The 20,107-nt window shown below is 41.7% G+C and overlaps 1 protein-coding gene across 2 annotated transcripts in view; it reads left to right on the forward strand.

Moving 5' to 3' along the window:
• C8A (complement C8 alpha chain) overlaps window positions 1-20,107 on the forward strand; it is a 55,355-nt gene that overhangs the window by 22,120 nt on the left and 13,128 nt on the right. For both annotated transcript variants that reach the window (XM_054573759.1, XM_054573751.1), the window contains exons 6-7: window positions 1,748-1,948; window positions 3,635-3,875. In XM_054573759.1, the coding sequence (XP_054429734.1) occupies window positions 1,748-1,948; window positions 3,635-3,875 (442 nt within the window). The remainder of the gene's footprint in view (window positions 1-1,747; window positions 1,949-3,634; window positions 3,876-20,107) is intronic.

Below are 20,107 nucleotides of genomic sequence, written 5' to 3' on the forward strand. Positions count from 1 at the left end.
TACTCTGCCATTATACAAGGGACTTGAGCAGCTGTGGACTTTGGTATCCATGGGTGTCCTGGAACCATCCCCCACAGATACCGAGGGACAAATGTATGTAAGATCTTGAGCAGCCTGTTTCCCCTTCCCGGGCCCAGTTTCCTGTTGTAAAGTGGGGGGCAAGGCAGGGGGTGGCTGGACAGGGAAAGTGCTTGCAAACTGCTGATGATCCGATATTCTCTCCAATTCTAAAATTCCTTGTGTCCTAGCCACTTGGAGCAGCACATAGCTCACAATCAGCTCCAGAGGCTGCTCCTGACCATTCATTTCCTCAACTTTCACCCTCTGGGCGAGATGTCCACACAGCAAGCCTCATTGGATGGTTACTACGTGTCAATTATTTTACTTCCACACAAATTCTCCCATAACAGCACAATGGGGTAGATGTTATCATTTTCCCAATTTAAACGCTAAAACCCCAGAGACTTAGAAGGATAAAGTGTCAGGCCCAAAGCAGTACTATAGTAGGTGGCAAAGATAAGATTCAAACCTAGACCTACTTAAACTAAGCCTGGGTATGTGTCATTTTGAAGGGAGGATGAATTATATACATTATATTTATATACTCATACACATTCTATCTATAGAGAAAGATGGTAGAATCCTAGGACTCTAAACAATTATCAAGCATATTCACCCCTCTTCCAAGTTTCTGAAGAGAAAAATATTGACACAGGATAAAGCCAGGCTTATGGAGTCTGTGCCTAAGAAGTTGGCTTTCCCAAACCACTTCCACGTCTGCCATCAGGCCAAAGATAAGCCAAGCTGGAAGATATGGACGATGCTATTTTTTTAACCTCAAGGATACAGGGGTGTTCAACCTGTGGCCTGTGGGCTGCATGTGGCTCAGGATGGCTATGAATGTGGCCCAACACAAAATTGTAAATTTACTTAAAACATTATGAGATTTTGTGTGTGTGTTGTGTGATTATGTGTTGCAATGTATTTAGTGTGGGGCCCAAAACAACTCTTCTACTTCCAGTGTGGCCCAGAGATGCCAAATGGTTGGACACCCCTGGAACTTAGGGCCTATGCATCAGGCAAGACAGACGAGGCTGTGCTGTGGCAACAAAGGATTCTGAAATCTCAGTGCTTTGAAGCAACAGTGCCCAACTTATCCTACTTGTCCATCCAGAGGTGGAAAGGAAAATCCCATGCACAGTGAACTACTCATGGGCTCTTAACCCTTGCTTCCTTGGCTCAAGCAAGGCACAAGACCATGCCTCAGTTCAGGTTGGCAGAGAAGTGCAACCTTACTGAGTGCCTGGAATGAAATAACTGAACATTTGTGGGCAGAATTATCATCATTTGCACATCTTCCTTTGCCCCTTTCCTCCCTGGTCCATGCCCAGACATGGCTTTCTGTACCTCTCCATTGCAGGACCAAGCAACCTTCTCTACAGGAAGAGTAATCCAGCTAAAAAGAAATCCATGCTCAGAACAATATAGCATTTTACCAAAATTGTGTGTGTGTGTGTGTGTGTGTGTGTTTACGTAAATATTTTAGCAGTACCACTGAACAGTAACTAAATACTGCTTAATTTCTGTATCTTAGTATTACTCTGATGCCCCAATTAGCCTTTTAAAAGACTTATTTATAATAACTTGAGCCTCTGTAGATTTTTACAAAGCAAAGATTTAAATATTAAGTATGAATTGGAATATAAATCTACACGCACAAACCTAACATCCATTTGTTTCTTTACAGGCCCTGGCAGACACTAGTTTCTCCTCAGAGTCTTATGAGGATACAAATGAACTTTTAACTAAACTAAAAAACGACCTGTCTCTGTCAGGTGGGTTGACCGTTGGTGTGGGCCTCTCACGCGTTCCGGTAACAGTGGATGTAGGTGTATCTGGATCATATGCCTCTTCGTTCTTGAATCAGTTAAACAAGTACAACGAGAAGGTATTAAAATATAATGCCTGTGTTGCACAGTATTCCATAATCTATACTGAACACATATTACCTTAATTGTATTAAAAAGTACAGTAGTAATTGAACTTTCATTTGCTTGTGTAATTGGAAATGTCTGATTAGTGGTAATCATGTTTATTTTTCTTATTACACTTTTGCACACAGAATCATTACAAAGTGAATAAATCAAATGATGAGACTAGAACTTTTATCACTTTACCCACCATTTTTCCGGGTTACCTGGAGTATACAGGGAAATACCTAGACTGGTATTGTCTTAAAGAGAAACAGCCAGGCCCTCTAAATTAGACTGGGAAGAATTCTAAAGCAAGCCTTACTTTTCCAAAGAGATCAGAGAGCTGGCATGCTAAATAAGGTTTTTGTTTATTCATCAAACATTCACTACTAACTGTCTCTTATCCTGAGGGGCCAGGCAATGCTTCCTTAAAGAAAAAAACATCTACCTAGACTGAGATTTAAAGCCTAGTTCAAGTTCTCCAAATGAAGGGTGACAGAAGTTAACAGCAGGGTGTTCTATGCTTGAGAAACAGCAGGTACAAAGGTCTAGAGATGGCAAAATGCCTCGCAACTTTGGGATTGAAAGTACTTCAGCTGGCTGAAACACATGGTAGAGAGGAAAAGTAGGGAGTGATGAGGATGGAGAGGTAATCAGCAGCCAGAGAAATATTTACTGAATTGGTTAGAAATTTGGAAGAATGTTTCAATGACTTTGATGTCAGAGGTGTGGATTTTGTCGGGGCTCAAAAATTTATTTAAAATTGTGAAAATAGTTATAAAAATGAACTTAGCAAGTATTAATTATACTCTGGAGCTTTGCCACAAATTAGCGATGGATCAGAAAGGAGTATTCTATTATCTGGTTGTCACATATTAATGCAGACTTTTCTCAAAGCAAGTGACCTCCTCAGTCTCTTACTATCACTTTGGATCAAGGTTTACATTACCTGAAAATAGAGCCCATACATGACCCTTTTCCTTTTAAACCAATTCAAAAATACCCTGGTCCTGGTGGCTTCTTCTTTTTATTATTATTATTATTATTATTATATAAGTTTCCTGCTTCTTTATTAATTAACAGTACAAGGTTATCACTAACTAGAATGTAAGTTACATGAGAATAGGGGACTAGCTCAGTCAAGATTATGTCCATTGCACCTAGCATATCACATGTGAGTATAGGCACTTTTAAATACTTGTTCAATAAGTTAAACAAATAAATAATCTTGGCTTTTCACCATGTTATTGAAAATATTTCTAAGCATAATTTTTATTGGATACCTAATACTTGTGTAGGAGGTTGCATAACACAATGCTTTAATTAGGGAAGGGAGATAAGTGGAGATGAGAATGGACCAGAGGCAGAATAGGGGTGAAGAGCACAGCCAAGCACATTGTAGTAAGTAGCCCAGGTAAACGTTGTTAAGAACTTGACCTGGACAGAGCAGTGGGGACAGAGATGAAGTCATGGTATCTAATATGTGCTTGTAAAATATACTAATACTCCATTAAATATATATTTATGCTAATGCATTTATATGTAAATATATATATATTTCATAGCTACCAAATGCAGACCTTTTGCATTATTTCGCATGGTAAAATGTATACTCTCTTTGTTCTTTTCCCTCATTCTCTGGCTGTTGTTGCTGTTGGCAGAAATATGCCTTCATCAGAATTTTCACAAAGGTGCAGACTGCTCATTTTAAGATGAGGAGGGACAATATTATGCTAGATGAAGGAATGATGCAGTCAATAATGGAGCTTCCGGAGCAGTACAATTATGGCATGTATGCCAAGTTCATCAATGACTATGGCACCCATTACATAACATCTGGATCAATGGGTGGAATTTTTGAGTATTTCCTGGTGATTGACAAAGAAAAAATGAAGTCAACTGGTAAGTAGGAGCTTTATGTACACAGTGGTCAGTGCCTACACCAGAACATGGTTTGCACCTTTCAGAGCACAGACTATGAGCCATGGATGGTCTTCTTCTGTCCTCATGACAACCCTATAAGGTATCATTAGTATTATTTTCAGGGTATTGAAGTCCAGAGGGTGAAATGACTTACTAATTAAGCTCTACAAATGTGTTTTTAACTCATACTTGTCTGGTTCCCTAAAATGATGTGTTTTCTATTTCACCATGGTTACCGCTTTGGTAATAATCTGGGATTTTGTTATTCAAAACATGAAAACTTAGTTTAGATGTAGATTCTTGGTTAATGGAACTGCCATACCTATCAGCCAGTGATGCCAGAAAACTGGAGTCACCCTGATTCCTCCTTCTCCTTCACCCTTTGTCAATCTCTAAGACCCCGCAGTCCTCTCTCCGGAACAGCTCTTGTCCATCTGCTGTTCTCCACATCAACTCCTACAGTAGTAGGCTGGGTTCTCATCTTTCACTCATTACTGCATCAGCTCCAATCTATTTTCAGCTATTACCACCAGAAGGATCTTTCTACCTCACAGATTTGATGTAACCACTTTTCTTGTCTAATATCCTGAATGGCTAAGAATAAAGTCTAAACTTCTTAGCATGATATCATCATAGTCTTATTTCATGGTCTCACTCCAAACTGCTAGAATAGTCGTTCTCAAAGTGTGGACTCCAGCTGGCAGCATCAGTATGACCGGAGAACCTGTCAGAGATGAAAAACCTCAGGCTCTTACATCAAAGCTACTGAATTAGAAACTCTGGGAGTGGGCCCAGCAATCTGTGTTATGACAAGCCCTCCAGGAGCTTATGATGCTCACTAGTTTGAGAACCACTGAGCTAATCAACAAATGAGTGGAAGCAGGGAGAGATATACCCATATATCAAAGCCAAAATTATATTCCCAGTTTCAAGAAGTTTTCCTAACTGCAGCAGCCTAAGCTGGCCACTTCTTTTCTTCAATAAATTCTTGTAAATTCCACACTGTTTGGTCTTTAAAAAACAATTTTCCAAATGTTAATATTTTTTCCCTCATCTAGGTTGCAAGATCTTTAAAAGCAAGTATCATGTCTGATGCTTTTCTGTCTCTTTAGCACTCAACAGAGCTTAGTTATGTAATCAATGTGCAAAACAAGACATTGAGTTGGAAAGCAGCATGCATTTGGATTCCTGTCTAGGGTAATTCATTAGTTAAGTCATATATCTATATATTCATTCTTTCATAATTCATGCATCTATTGAGTATCTATGATGTGTTTGTGATAGGGATACAATGGTGAGCAAGTCTAAGTATGGTTCCTACCCTCTTGTAGCATAGTAGTCTTCAAACTGTAGGGTCCAACCCCATAGTAGGTCTTGAAGTCACAGTATGGATCACAAATGACATTTTATTTTATTTTATTTTTTATCTTAATTAATTAATTTATTTTTTCAAATACATTTGTCTCTGCCTACACAAATGACATTTTAAATAACAAAGGATAGAATAGAAAATATCATAGTGTATTATAGGCAATTATAGAAAGTAAGTTATTGCCTCAAGAAACTTTTGCTAGTTAAACATAGATGTGCAGAGTTGTGATACAAAAGAAGTAATTTATGGTGGATCAATAAAAAAAAAAGTTTGACAAACTTAGTTCAAATGGATCTTTTTAGAATTATTCAAAAACATGAGGAAGGAAAAAGAGCTAATGTGTTGAGTACCTATTAGGTCCTAGGTGCTTTTGCGTATATTCTCATTTAATTTTCTGGACGACACTTGGAGGTTGGTAATGTGACAGTTTTAGCCCTAAGCAATGCTTAGACTCCTCAGGGAGGTTAATGACTTTGCCTAGTGCTGCAGGAAGCTGACATCAGAGCCCTGGGCCCATGGTCTTTCTACCATGTGGTCATGGTTAAGCCTTTCATTTGGGCTTGGGCTCCTGTCTTTGGTGTTGGATTCCTAATTAATTGCCTGGGGTATCTCATGGCCCCTCCTCTTGAAAATCTGTGAGGCAGAAATGGGCTTTTGATGTGGTTAATATTCAAAAGGAACCCACCAACAAATTGTCCCAGGGATAATTACCTCAGCTCTGTTTATAGAAAACCATATGTCGATAATAGCACAATTTGCTATTTGTAAAGAGCTGATTTTCTATAAATCTGGAAAGTTAGTGTTGCTTTTCTATAAATATGGAAATGTGCTAATCATCACCTCATCTGCTGGAGACCGCTAATAAATCAGAATGTCATTTACATATTAACCTACCGAGAACAAAGACATCTACCTTCTTTCCCTTTGACAAATGGAGTCATGCACATCCTCTCTCCATGTCTGATCTTTGTCTAGTTTCGCTTTGTCTCTTTCTCATCCCCCATCTCTCTCACTCCATTTCTTTCTCGGTGTCTGTCTTCCTCTCTCTCTCAACCTATTTCTCTGTCTTCCCTTCTTGTCACTGTCTTTCTCTCTCCATGTACCTCTAATCTATATGACTTTAATAACATTTATATTCTATTGTGTTTATTTCTAAGGAACTCCCTGTGTGGTATATACGCATTCATGTTCTCAAAGAGCTGGGCTTGGTATGGAAGGATTTAAGTGAACACACTGGCTGATTTGCTCTCAGGGGATCTTTGTTCCTTGGGTTTGCCTCAGATCTTCCCTGGGTTCATTCCCAGACAATGCACAAAGCTGTTTGCTCTAATGTGCTCTTCAGATAAAATGCTTCTCCCCAAAACGGCAGCATGAAACCTTGCATCAAAAATCTCATGAAGTCTTGAATGTTGGGGAGGTGATGTTAGACTTCAATGGGATCCCAGACTTTCTTCAATATCTGTGTCTGACAGCTTTCTACCATCTGTAGGAATCAGGATAGCTTTGGGCTTGAATTTCTGGATTTTGATTTTTTCCCCTTCTTCATCCCCTCTTCAGAGTTCTTATTATTTATCTTTGTATCAAGCTATGATGAAGAGAATAGTGTATTCACTAGTCTAGTTTCTCTGATTCTGGCCTACTCACAGAGCTGATGATTTACCTTAGGCATGTCAAGTATTTCAGTGACATTGTTCTGGTCATGTATGTTCCTGCCTCCCTTTGTACATGATGTGCTGTCAGCATCCAGTGCTCTTCCCTGTCTTGCCAACCTTACAGATTCAACTCAGATGAACCTTGTACGGCCATTTCCACTTCTATGAAACCTGCACTGACATCCCTCCATCCCTTCTCCCATAGTTTTATCTCTTTATACATTTGTTCTTTCAACCATGTTTATTGAATTTGTATTATGTCCCAGGTGAACAAAGTCAATATGGTCCCTGTCCTTGCAAGGCTCATGATCTAGTGCAGGAAACTAAATAAGCAGCCCAAAATCTGGATGTCACCTTGGTTCCTCCTTTACATCTTGCTCCTTATCAGTAATATCTGTTGCCCTTACTTCTAAAATGCATGTGGCATATATCCTCCCACCTCGAATACCATCTAGCTAGTCCAAGCTAGCATTGTTTCACACCTGGACACTGCTAGAGTATGAGGGCTTCCCTCTTTCCCTCCCTCCCTCACTTCCTGCCTTCCTCCTTCCTTCCTTCTTACCCTCTTTAATTTCTTCCTTCTTTTTTCTCTTTGTTCTTGTCTTCATTCTTGTTTCTTAAGCATTCTAACATACCACGCTCACTTTAGCCCACAGCCTGGGTATTAGCTGTCTTCTCTGTCTGGGCTACCCTTTTCCTCTGATGTTTGAATAGCTCTATTCTCATCATTTGGATATCAACTTAAAATGCCACCTTTTCAGAGAGGCCTTTCCTGATCATGTAGTCAAATTCCTCTTTGTTATAAAATGCTATTTTAATTCTCAGAAAATCACTATTTATTCAATAGTTACCATTGCTTATTGTCAATCCCCTCTTTCTAGAATTCCCATTTCATGGGAGAAGAGACCACATCTCTTTTTGTTCATCACTGTATATTCATCACCTATAACAGTGCACATCCTAGTATGGCCCCAGGAACTTTTGTTGAGTGAATGAATCAATATATAACTGCAGACTATGAAAAGAGCCATGTAGGAAGTGAACAGGTTGTAGAAATAGAAATTAACTGCCAGGGGAGGGGATGGGGAGGAGACACACACATCGCTTAAGAGGATCTGGGAAAGGGTAAGGAGGTGAAATTCAGACTGAGAGGAGGTCCAAGGGATAAGAAAGAGGCACTAAAGACATGAAGGGAGGTGTCCTGGGCACAGTGGATGGCCTAAGCTGGAGGAAGGTATGTGTGGCAGAAGCTTGTAGATAAGGGGAGAATTCCAGGAGCTGAGGTTGGAAGAAGCCTAGACAGGCCTCAGAGGGTCTTGCTGGTCACAGGAAGAAGCATGGACCACATCGGCTGTGTGATAAAAGCCACTGCAGTTACCAGCAGGGCAGAGCTTGATCCCATGCATGCACCAGCAGGTCATTCCACGACTGTGTAAAGCACGGATTAGACGGGGCGAGAGTGGACTCAGGCCTCTTGCTGATGTCCAGGAGAGGAATAAACAATGGAGAAGAAAGACTATGATAGACTTGGGATAGATTTTGAAAGGAGAATTGAGATAATTTATAGAAGGCTTAGGTATGGATTGTGAAGTAAATTACTCCTTTCTCTAAATTATATTTCCTCCATACACAAATATACGAACACAAGTGTGCATGCCTGCACACAGATGCATGCACATACTGGGGTGAGAAGAACATGATACATTTGTTTGGGGGTGCCAGCTTCCCAGTAGAGACACCCTGCAGGCTTTGGAACTATGGCTTTGGCAGGGACACTGCAGGCAAGAGAAGACTCCAGAATATATATTTTAGGAATGTATACCTTATGCCAGTTTCAATGACCTATTTGTCTCTTCTGCTGGACAATGAACTTCTACATATAAGTGCTATGCTTATTCTGGTGTTTTTGTACCTAGCACAGGACTGGGCCATAGTGGGTAAATCATGAATGCTTCCTGAGCTGATTTAAACTTGCCCTCCTCCTCAGACTACTAATTCTCCATCATTTTATGTGACTGTCTTCTCCTCCTCCACCTGATGCTTAAATGTGGGCATGGCCCTAGAAAATGTTCTCTGCGCTCATTCCCTGCTATGTCATTGTCCTCACTTCCTCTGCTCCTCCAACTCTCCCCTTCATGTGAATGACCCCGCGTCCCCATCTGCACCCCTACCCATGTTTCCAAATGCCTGAGGGCATCTCTACTAGGAAGCTGGAACCTCCAGGCACTCAGGTCATGTCCTTCTCACCTCAACCCCCTTTGTGCTCCTCTCCCTGAGCTCTTTCCCTGTCAGAGACATCACCAAACACCCAGTGTACTGGACAGAGAGAAGTGGAAAAATAATTGACAATCTACTACACACGACACTCCATATTAAGTGCCTCCATGCCAGTCTTTTCACTTAATCCTTTCTAAACTTTTTCCCCTAGTTTTACTGAGGTGTAAGTGACAAATATAACTGTAAGAATTGAAGTGTATAACATAATAATAAGATATATGTATGTATTGTGAAAGGATTTCCCCCATCAGATTAATTAACAAACACCACTTCACATATACATATTTACCCCTTTTTTTTGGTGAGAACATTAAAGATTTATTCTCATAGCACGTTTCAATTATACAATACAGTGATATCAACTGTACTCCCCATACTGTATATTAGGTCCTCAGACCTTACTCATCTTGTAGCTGAAAGTTTGTACTCTTTTACCAACCTCTCCCCCCAGTTCCTAGAAATCATTTTTCTATTCTTGGTTTCTAAGAGTTTGACTTTTTTGAGGGGGGGGGGTGTTCCATATGTAAGTGATACCATGTAGCATTTGTCTTTCTCTATTTGGCTTATTTCACATAGCATAGTGCCCTCCACATTGTCACAAATGGCAGAATATCCTTATTTTTTTAAGACTGGATAATATTCCACTGTATAGCTATGCTGCATTTTCTTTATCTATTCATCTGTCAACTTAGGTTATTTCTGTAACTTGACTATTATGAATAATGCTGCTATGAACATGAGTGCGCAGATATCTTTTTGAAACATTGATTTCATTTCCTTTGGGTATACACCCACAAGTGGGATTGCTGGGTCACATCATAGTTCTATTTTTAATTTCTTGAGGAGCCTCCACACTGTTGTTCTCCATAGTGGCTGTACCAGTTTACATTCCCACCAACAGGGGGCATAAGTGTTCCCTTTTCTCTACATCGTTGCTAACATTTGTGATTACTTAAGTTTTTGATAAGAGACATCCTAGCAGGTGTGAGGTGATATTTCACTGTGGTTTTGATTTCTATTTCCCTGATAATTCATGACATTGAGCACCTTGTAATGTACCTGTTGGCCATTTGTATGTCTTCTTACGCAAATGTCTTCTTACAAAATCATAGGATGATTTTGTACAAGATGATAGCTTTCCTTCCTTCTGTGGATGCAGGAACCAACACTGTAAAGTCCTATCATTAGTAAATGAAACATACACAAGATAGTCTGAATCACAGTCCAGGCTTCTTTCTTTTCTATCCCAGCTGCTTTTGTCAGGACTCAAAACCTGAGAATAATTTTGACTCTTTCCTTCCCTCTTCCCACATATCTTGTTAGTCACCTCTTCAGTATCTACAACCTTTCCCTGCCTGTCCTTTCCCATGACTACTGTTCACCATGCTGTGTCATGCTCTCTCTGCAGGTTCCCTTCAGCCAAGCAGACATGTGCAATAAGAAAAGTATCGGAGCTTAGATGAATATTCTATAAAAACCTTTGGGACAAAGATGGTGGTGGTCTCTTCTGAAGCAACCCCCTGCCCTGCCACATGCACCTGTTTTTGCTCATGTAGCTAGGTCCTGACACATTTGTTTCAGCTTCTGTGCCTTTGTCTTTCAAATGCAACATAAAATAGAGTTTCCTATGAGTTAAAGAATCTAAATTAATCTGATAGGGTGCCACTATCAGGAATGCTGTAATGGAAACAATGTATGAAATATAAATTAAATTAATAGCCCTCAGGATACCAAGCCTTGATGATTCTATAGTTTTTGGCCATATTCAAAGGGCTGTGCAAAGTCCTTACAGAAAATGACTTCTATGGATGACTTTCTTGTGAAGGAAACCAGTAGCATTCGGCAGCCCCATAAAAGCTAGCAGGCAGTTTCATGGTGAAAAGAACTCCTAGTGGGATATCTTTGCTTTTCACGTAGGCCCTGCCATTTAAAAGTTAATGCTTCACATCTCTGAATCTCATTTCTCCTGTAACTCATGTATAGATAATAAGCTACTTCAAAAGGCTCTTATGAGAATTAACAAGGATGAATTTTTTTAAAGCACCGTGATAAGTAAAACACTGTTTAAATAGTAGTTACTAATACAGATTACAGTTTTAGGGGTGGTGAGTAGGTACTGAAATCAATTTGATCAGGGTCTGAGGGATGCAGAAATATGCTGGTGATGTGATGGCAAGACAGCCAGGCTGTGGCCGTCAGACACTCCTGGCTGGGGGCCTGGGTCCTACTGTTTAGTGGCTGCAAGACCTTCACCAGGGTGCTTACTTTCTTTGAACCTGTTTTTTAAAGATCTAAATGGAATGACAACAAGGGTTTATTTGAGAATAATTCCAAGTACATTTTGCATAATAAATATTTAAACAGGTATTTTTTCCCATTAGTGCAGGATGTTAGTGTAGCTATAGTGGTTATAAGCATGGGTTCTGTCACTAGCTGTGTGATCATAGACATGTTATTCAATGATTTTAAGTCTCAATCTCCTCACCTGCTAAGCTGGAGATACTAGTGATATTTACCTCACAGAGTGGTTGTAGGGAAAACATGAACTTATTTACAGAAAATATTTAGGGAAGACTAATCAGCATTCAATAAGTGTCAATTGTTGAAAAAGGTTCTGAATTAGATTGTCTGAATCAAATCTCCTCTCCACCATTAATCAGCCACGTGACACTTAAGTGAGTTGATTACCCTCTTCATGCCTCAGTTTCCTCCTGTTCTTCTAGATAAGACAATGACAATATATACTTCATAGGATTGCTGTGAATGTGAAATGAATCAACCTATGTGAGCATGTGGCCCATTGCCTGGCACATAGTAAGAGTTAAAAAATGTTATCTGTTATTGCTGTGCTATGTTGGTGTTGTTATTACCACATTTTTTATTCCCAGCTTTCCAGTTACCTCTATGATATTAACTGTCCTCTCACCTGTAGAGTGGGGATAATACGATGACCTATCTCACAGAGGTCTGCAATTGGTCAGCTCTGAAACAGTGTTCAAACGGAAGGGAAATCATTATCATTATGTCCAGCCTGCTGTGGCCAATGCTTCTGCAGTAGACTTGGAGCCTCAGCAATCATGCCTCCTTCCCCACCTGCCCATTTCTTTGATCAAGGTCATTCATTTCTGTCTCTAGAGCTTCATCCAGTTTTGGAGGGACTGCTGTTCCCATTCATCAAGGTCACTTTGAATTCTCATCACTATCGTTCAAAATGTTAACAACTCTGCCCAAATCTGTGCCTGCATTCCATCATTCCTCTCTTGATAGATGCCAGATAACAGTGACCCTAGGAAAGACCCTTCCAGCCAGGGCACGGTACACTCAGTCTGTCATTAATTGTTGCCTTCCAGCCAGGGTCCTTGAACCAGCTGGTCTACCACCTAACACACAGGACAGAAAAAGCCACAGGGACACAAAACCTGTCTAAGGTTTGCGTTAATTACAGTTCTACCTTCTCTTACTCTTCCTTCCCTTCCCTTATTCATTCATTTGTTCGTTTATCTCTTTATACAGAAAACTCATTAAGCACACACTACATGGTAAGTAAGCACTGTCTAGATACCAACATGGCCCCTTTCATTGAGGGTTTATGGAAGGTAAAGGGGTTTCCCGTTGCCATCATTATCTGGATTATGGTCAGGGATGATTTATTACATGGACAGCCAAATTGGTTACCACCTAAAATGAATTAACAATTTATTTTTTATTCATTATAATTAGGGTTAACAGAAATACTTGGTTTTAATAAAATGTTTATATACATAGGAGATATATACACACGCACACATATATATAGGAGAGAGATATATATATCTTGTGAAGACATATATATATCTCTCCTAATATCAGCAAAGTATAACACATTCACATTTGCTTTACTCAGTCTGCTGATTTAAATGTTGATCTCATCCAGAAACACCTTCACAGGGACACTCAGGGTTAGGGTGGACTAAATAGCTGGACACAGTCACGGTGCAGTCAAATTGATACATAAAAATAACCACCATAGGAAGGTAGGCAAGGGGGAAAATTACAGGCAGATGTAAGTAACAACTGTCAGGACAGGTGCAGGAAGTCTCATGCAATGAAACAGTTTATGCAAATAGAGCGACAGCATTCACTGAGTTCTAACTCGGGGGCAGGCAGGTGCTGAGTCGTGACATGCATATCATTCCATCCGAGCCTCTTGGCAGTGCCTTGAGCTATGTGTTAACGGCTGTCCCCATTTCACAAATGAGGCGAACCAGGCACTGAGCAGGGAAATGACATGTCTAAGGTGGCACCACCGGGTAGAAGCAGTGTGAGGTTTGAAATGAGGCCTTCTGCTTCCTGGTTCAATGCTTCTTCTGGTACATCTGGATATTTTATTTCACTTATCTTCTCCTTAAAAACCATTAAACTGCTTGGGATAGCTTTGGAAATGGTTAAATCGGATTTTAAACATAATTGAGAGAGTAGCATACTCAAATTCATCCCTAAATACACTTTTGGGTCAGTTAGACCCATTGTTTGGGAACTCTAATTGGGAGAATTGTTAAAGGCAAAACTGACCAGCTTGTGAGTGCCTGTTCTGAGGTTTCGGTAGAGTCAGAGAGCCAGGAAAGCATGGTGTGCTGGCACCCATGACATGAAAAGAGGCGCAGCTCAGAAAAGGGGTCTGCGCCAGTCACATCAGGTGGATTCAATAGCATAATCCTCAACTGCTGAGTCGAGGATTGTGTCACCAGATAGGGGCTCAGCCAGAAAGTGCTGTGATCAGTTGGAGATGTCTGTCAGGGGCAGGAGGCTGGGGAATGAAGGCCTCTGGGCTGTGTATTTCCTATTCCTTTATGAGAACGAGACAAAAGCAGCCCAGGTGATTAAGCTGTGTATGGAGAGTAATGAGGTGGGACAGATGTATAATTTAAATCCCTCAAAGTTCTCATACTTTCCATCACATTTATACATAAAATTGCTGTTGCTTGCTTATAATTCCCTCTCAGAAAAGTTCCCTTGTTACATAAAGTAGGAGGTAGGAAACAATTTCTGAGGAAAACCCTTCTCAGAATATGCTTTCTATCCATCCACCCATTGGTTCATGCATCCATCCACTCATCCAGTAAATATTCACCAAGAACCCATGATTCTGGGGGGACACACCAAACCCTGCCCTGGAGAAGTGCACAAGTAAATTGGGGGCTAAGAATAATACAATGTGATACATGCTTGAATAGAAATAAATACAGTAGAAACACAATGGAGAGATCAACCCTCTTGCTTCCCTTCCCATTTTCTAGACTCCAAAGACATTCAGACCTGATCTTCCAAAATCAGTAGGAGTGGGAGCCTGTCTGGTGGAGAAGGGGGCTAGGGCTTTCTAAGCAGAGAGAGTTTTGGGATAGTTGCTGAGACAGCAAGGGGGTGAAGGTGAAGAGTAGGTGACAAGGGTCCAGGTTCATCCCAAGGTCAGACCCTGTTTTGGAGGGCTTGCCCCTGAGGCCAGTGCCTAAGTGAGAATAATCCGGTGGCGGGGTTATGGTGGGGAGCCAGTACTGGCCTCCGGAGGCCACAGAACAGATGACAGGTTGCTGAATGGCAAACTGCTGGAGTCATGCAAAGGTGAACATTAAGGACAGGAGGGGCCCTGCTACTGGACAAGACGGCCAGCATTACAGTGAGCGTGCTCTGGCCCCGCTCAGCCCTCCAGCCCCACTGTGCACCTCGAGCTTCCTATACTGAGCTACTTGCTTGTTCCTCGACTTAGTCATTCTCACTTTCTCCTTGGGGGCTTTACAGATAGGAACCTGTTGTTCCTTCTACCTGGACCTATGTTCCCCTCCCCTTCCACTCCCTTCTTCACCTGGCTAATGCTTACTTATTCTTGGTCTCTAGGTAGATAAGACTCGTTAGAAAGTCTTTCCATCTCCCCTGTTCTAGGTGGGGAGTCAGTCTTAAGGTGCTTCAGTGCACTGGGACTTAGCTCTCTGTATCACACTATTGCAAATGCCTGTTTCCATTACACATCCTGTTAATGGCATATCTCCATGGTTGTGCCCAGAGGCTGAGGCTGTGCACAGTAAAGGCTTAGTGTCTTCCTAGCAAGGATGCTTCAGAATCCAAGCCCATATATGTTGGGCATCTTCTGGAGCTTTCCTGCAGAGTCAGGGTTGAATTCTTTAAAAGTCTGGACCAGATAGGACAGCAGTGTGAACAGGACCCTGATGGTGAAGGGTCTTATAGTTACAGTTAAGCAGTCTGAGCTAGCCCAGAAGGTCTTTTGCTGTGCCTGCTAACCAACCAGTCACCCTGAACAGACAGGCACTAGATTCTAACAGGCTCCAGGCTTTATCCCCAGTTACCATGACAACTAGGCTTCACAGTGATGGATGGTATTGATTGACTGACAGGCTCCTGGTGTCTTGGCTCAGTCCCCACTCCCCTTAAGTCATTTGCATACACATGGAATTGAGAGATACTCAGTACCATCCTTCTGATTTTGTCTTGATTTTAAATTCTCACCTCTATCACTGAAAACAGGCTCAGCCTTAAAGGAGAAAAGGTGTGATGATGTTGGAATTACTCCCAGAGCTACCCTTAGCTCTCCCTCCCACAGGTGATACAATGTTTCATGGAGAAAATGGGCTTTGGACACTGACATTGATTTACTCCCAGTTCTTCTATGTACTTATTGTGTACTTTTGGGCAAGTGTCTGAAACTATCTAAGCCTCTATTTATTCATTTCTAAAACGGGAATAATTGTACCTGTTTGTGGAGAGGCATGTGGCCATTAATTAAGATAACACATACGAAAGCTTTCCCTAGCACATGATGATGTTTACCAGACATGGGTGTTCCCTGGACCTCCTTCACTCACTCATGGCTCAAGGGTTTATACTGCAGAAACAAACTTCTCAGCCTCCCTTCTTCTCTCATTTTCCAGATTCAGAATCAGACAGGAAGAACTGAATCTCTATATGCTGTAGCACTTCTAGCAACAGTAACAATAGTAATATTTGACTGTTATTGCTAGTTCTGATCCAGGCACTATCCCCAGCCCCATCCCTGGCATAGCTTACCTCATTTAACTTCTGCAACAACCCTATAGGGTAGACACTCTTAAAATCCCCATACTATGGATGAGAAAACTGTGGCACAGGGAGAAAACAGTTTGCCCAGATAGTAAGTGAGCATGACGAATTCCAGCTTAGGCCATCTCCTTTCCAGAGCCTGGCCCCCACTATACTGCCTCTTGTTATGACCAAAGTCATCTAGAAGGGCCAGAGTCCCTGAAGAGAGCCCCTAATCAGGCTGGAGAGAGGTCTGAGATTGCAGCCCCAGCACTGCCCATTGGGAGCATGGGTTCCTATCTCAGAGCTGCTTTGCAGAATGATGTGGTTATGGACTGAGGTGCATGGCAAGGCCATGGCTAGTCATGCCACGTGGTGAACATTTCTCTGCAGAGTAACACTAACATGATGAAATTGAACATATGCTGAGTTTGGGTGTAGTGGACCTGACATCAAACCCCTATTTGCAGACTTTTTAGTCATGGAACTTTGGGCAGGTAATCTAACAATAACAGCTAAGATTTGTTGACATTTCATTGTGCCAGACACTGCTCTTAGGGAGTCATGTGTAGAAACTATTATCACCCCCAATTTACAGAGAAAATGAGGCCCAAAGAGGTTCAGTGAGTTACCCCACACCACACTGTGACTGAATGGTAGAACTCTGACTCCAGAGTTCATGCCCCCAACTCCCATAATCTCTGCCTTTAGCAACCTAAAAACTTGTAAAAATGGTAAGTCTTCCAAGCCCTGTAAGATTGTTGTGAGCTTCCATTAAGGTAACGCAGATAAAAGTGCGTTATAAAATATTAACTCTTGAACAAGCAAACATGAAATATTACAAATATGTGATTTGTACTGTCAACCAAAAGAGACCTGTGACTCCCAAACATTTTAGGGGTATTGTTGGGATAGGTTGGAACCAGCCCATCACTGAGCACTTCTGAAGGCTTGTCACATGTCAGGCTCTGTGCTGAGCCTTGTAAACCAAGAGATGACTTCTTTAGTCTGCAGTATAATTGGAAGAACAGACCAAGAAATTGGCAATTTCTAGGGTATACTAAATATTATGAGAGAGGGAAGGTTTGGATACTGTAGAGGACTCAAAGGGATAGTGTGGGGACACAGAGAGGGTCCTCAGGAGTGAGGGGAGTTTTTCTAGAGCTGAGAGGGGAAACTCAATGAAAGACATATAGGGGCTTTGTAGTCAGAGGTAACAGCGCATGCAAAGGTACAGAGGTGCTTGTACCATTATTTCCAGGTGGCTGGGAAGAAGCGTGACTCGGTGGATACACAGAGGGAACGTGTCCATTAGCTAACACTTCCCAGCTCATCCAGCCACAGGCTACACAGTCGTCTTTTCCAATGTTATGAAATGAAATAGACCATATGAGTCTTCCTTTCCATTCCGAGGCTGTCTTTGGGCTCAACCAAGGTAGCAAAGCAACATAGCAGATAAATGTCAGCATCCTGATTGGCATTTGTTTGTTGCAAAGAGATAAATAATGCATTACACCTGCTGTTTTCCACCTGATGCTTTTAATCTGAGGAATGACAGAAACTTGGTGCATTCTGCTGCCTCAGAAGTCAAGTTGCCTGGTTCTGCCTCAGAGCCACATTGATGCAGCATCTCCTCAGAGGCATGAGAACAACTCCCACACCTGCACAGCAGCCAAGACTAGGTGGGAAACAAGCAGCAGACATGCAGGCCAGAGACCGTCCTCTGGACTGCAGGCCTGCCAGGCAGGTGCAACAACAGCTCTTCTTGGGGCCAGATGAAAGTGGGAAGTGACCCAGGGGTCTGCCAGTGCTTCCTTGACTGATTTTCATCTCCTTTTCACTCTTGAGTTTGGGTCATATTGGCCTTTCTGAGAAGAATCACTATGGTCTCAATGTCCTCTTCACTTTGTCTGTCCAATCCCTACTCATCCTTTCAGAACTGACCCTGGTATCCTTTCTCTGATCCTCAAGGAAGGCTTTCCTGACCCTGCTGCCTTCTTCCGAAATCCTCACTGCACAGCACAGTAATTGTCTGTTTACTTGTCTTCTGTTCCACATTTGGCAGTAAGCTCACTCAGAATGAGCATTCCCTTTAGTCCTCTACTTCCCAGACGCCTGGCACACAGAAAGAAGTCATTCAGTACTCATCAAAGTTGTCTCAAATGTTCTTCAGGTGTTCTGGTGTATTCTTAAAATTACAGAAACTTGACTTCAGAGGAGACCTCAAAAGACTACTGGTCAACTCTTCAAACCCTTCTACTGAGCCTCTCAAAGGCAAACAGCCCATCTCTGCTTGATACCCTCCAGGCACAGGTTGCTCACTGTCTCATGAAACAACTCCTATCTCCTTGGCCTCTGACCATCATGACAATTTACCTTATGTTGAGCCTAAACCCATCTTCCTGTAGCTTCTGCCCTTTTGGTCCTTGTTCTTTCCCTTGTGACCACACAAGGAAGCCTAATTCCTCTTCTTCAAGACAACTCTCTGCAGAGTTGAATCCAGGTCTATTGATCTCTCTTAAAGAGAGATCTTTTCTCCCTTGTTCAGGTAGATATCTGCATCCCCTCAAATATTCCCAAAAGGAGATGGCTTTAAATTTCTTCACATCTTCACCATATTTATACTTATCATTCTCCAATCACTCTCTACTTTTATTTATTAACAGAATTTTAAGTGTACACTACATTATTGTTATTTAACCTTACTAATCTTGCATAATTTAAGCTTTAGTCCTGTCAATTAGGAACCCCTCCTCCTACCTATTCCCTAACCCCTGGCAACCACCATTCCACTGTCTGATTCTATGAGTTTGACTATTTTACATACCTCATTTAAGTGGAATCATGCAGTATTTGCCCTTTGATGACCGACTTATTTCACTTAGCATAGTGCTCTCAAGGTTCAGCCATGCTGTGGCATGTGGCAGCCTATCCTTCTTTTTTAAAGCTGAATAATGTCCAATGAATGCCCCTTTTCTTATTTACTTTTAAAAGTGTGGCTTCTAGACCTTTTCACCAGGCTCTGAGTTTCTCTAACCTGTGTAGAGAGTGAGATTATCCCCTTCTTTACTTTATTGAGTATCATTTTCACCTGAATTATCCTACGGAGCTGGAAGTTACTTAAATTTAGGGCCTTTTCTCTTGTTCTCCTGCTAAGCAGTGCCTATTCCTTACTGAGCTCAGGCACTAGTATTTTTTCCCCAGGGCAGGATGTTACAGCTTTCCCAACTGAATCTCATTTTGCTATGCTTACTCTGTCTGTCTATCTAGCCTTCCGAGGGCTTTTTGGATCCTAATTTTCATCTGAATTACCTGTGGCTTTTCGTAGTTTCGTCTTCTGCTAAGCTTGGCTGCTAAGTCCACATTCAAGGCATTGACGAAGGCTTCGCCCAAGACAGCGAAGGGGCCCGCACTCTGAAGCAGGCTACCAGAGGTTCTCTGTAGGACCACGGTACTCAAAGTCAGGTGCACTGCACAGGAATCACCTGTGATAAATCACTTCAAAAAAATACAGATTGATGATTACTCAGAAATATAGAATTAGCATTGATAGAAGTGGGACCCAGGAACCTGTATTTTTAATAAGAACTCAGATAATCCCAATGTGCAGCTAGGCGTGGGAATCATCACCTGCAGAGTTCACTGCACTCAAAAGCCTAAACAAACGCCAGTGTGATCTGATCCAAAGCTGGCGTCTAAGGTGTCCAGTCCAATAAGACAGGGGCAGAGCCAGGACAGAGCATTGCCTGGGTCTATAAATGTAATCAGTCCATCCTGCCACACACCCATCCAGGCAAGTACTACACAATTGCTCCAGACCTTTCTCTGCTCCTTCCCCCCTCTGCCTCCTCCACTCTTAGCTT

The sequence above is a fragment of the Pteronotus mesoamericanus genome, unplaced genomic scaffold, assembly GCF_021234165.1.
Source record: "Pteronotus mesoamericanus isolate MK-2021 breed Mesoamerican mustached bat unplaced genomic scaffold, CSHL_Meso_final contig_105, whole genome shotgun sequence".
NCBI classification, from domain to species: domain Eukaryota; kingdom Metazoa; phylum Chordata; class Mammalia; order Chiroptera; family Mormoopidae; genus Pteronotus; species Pteronotus mesoamericanus.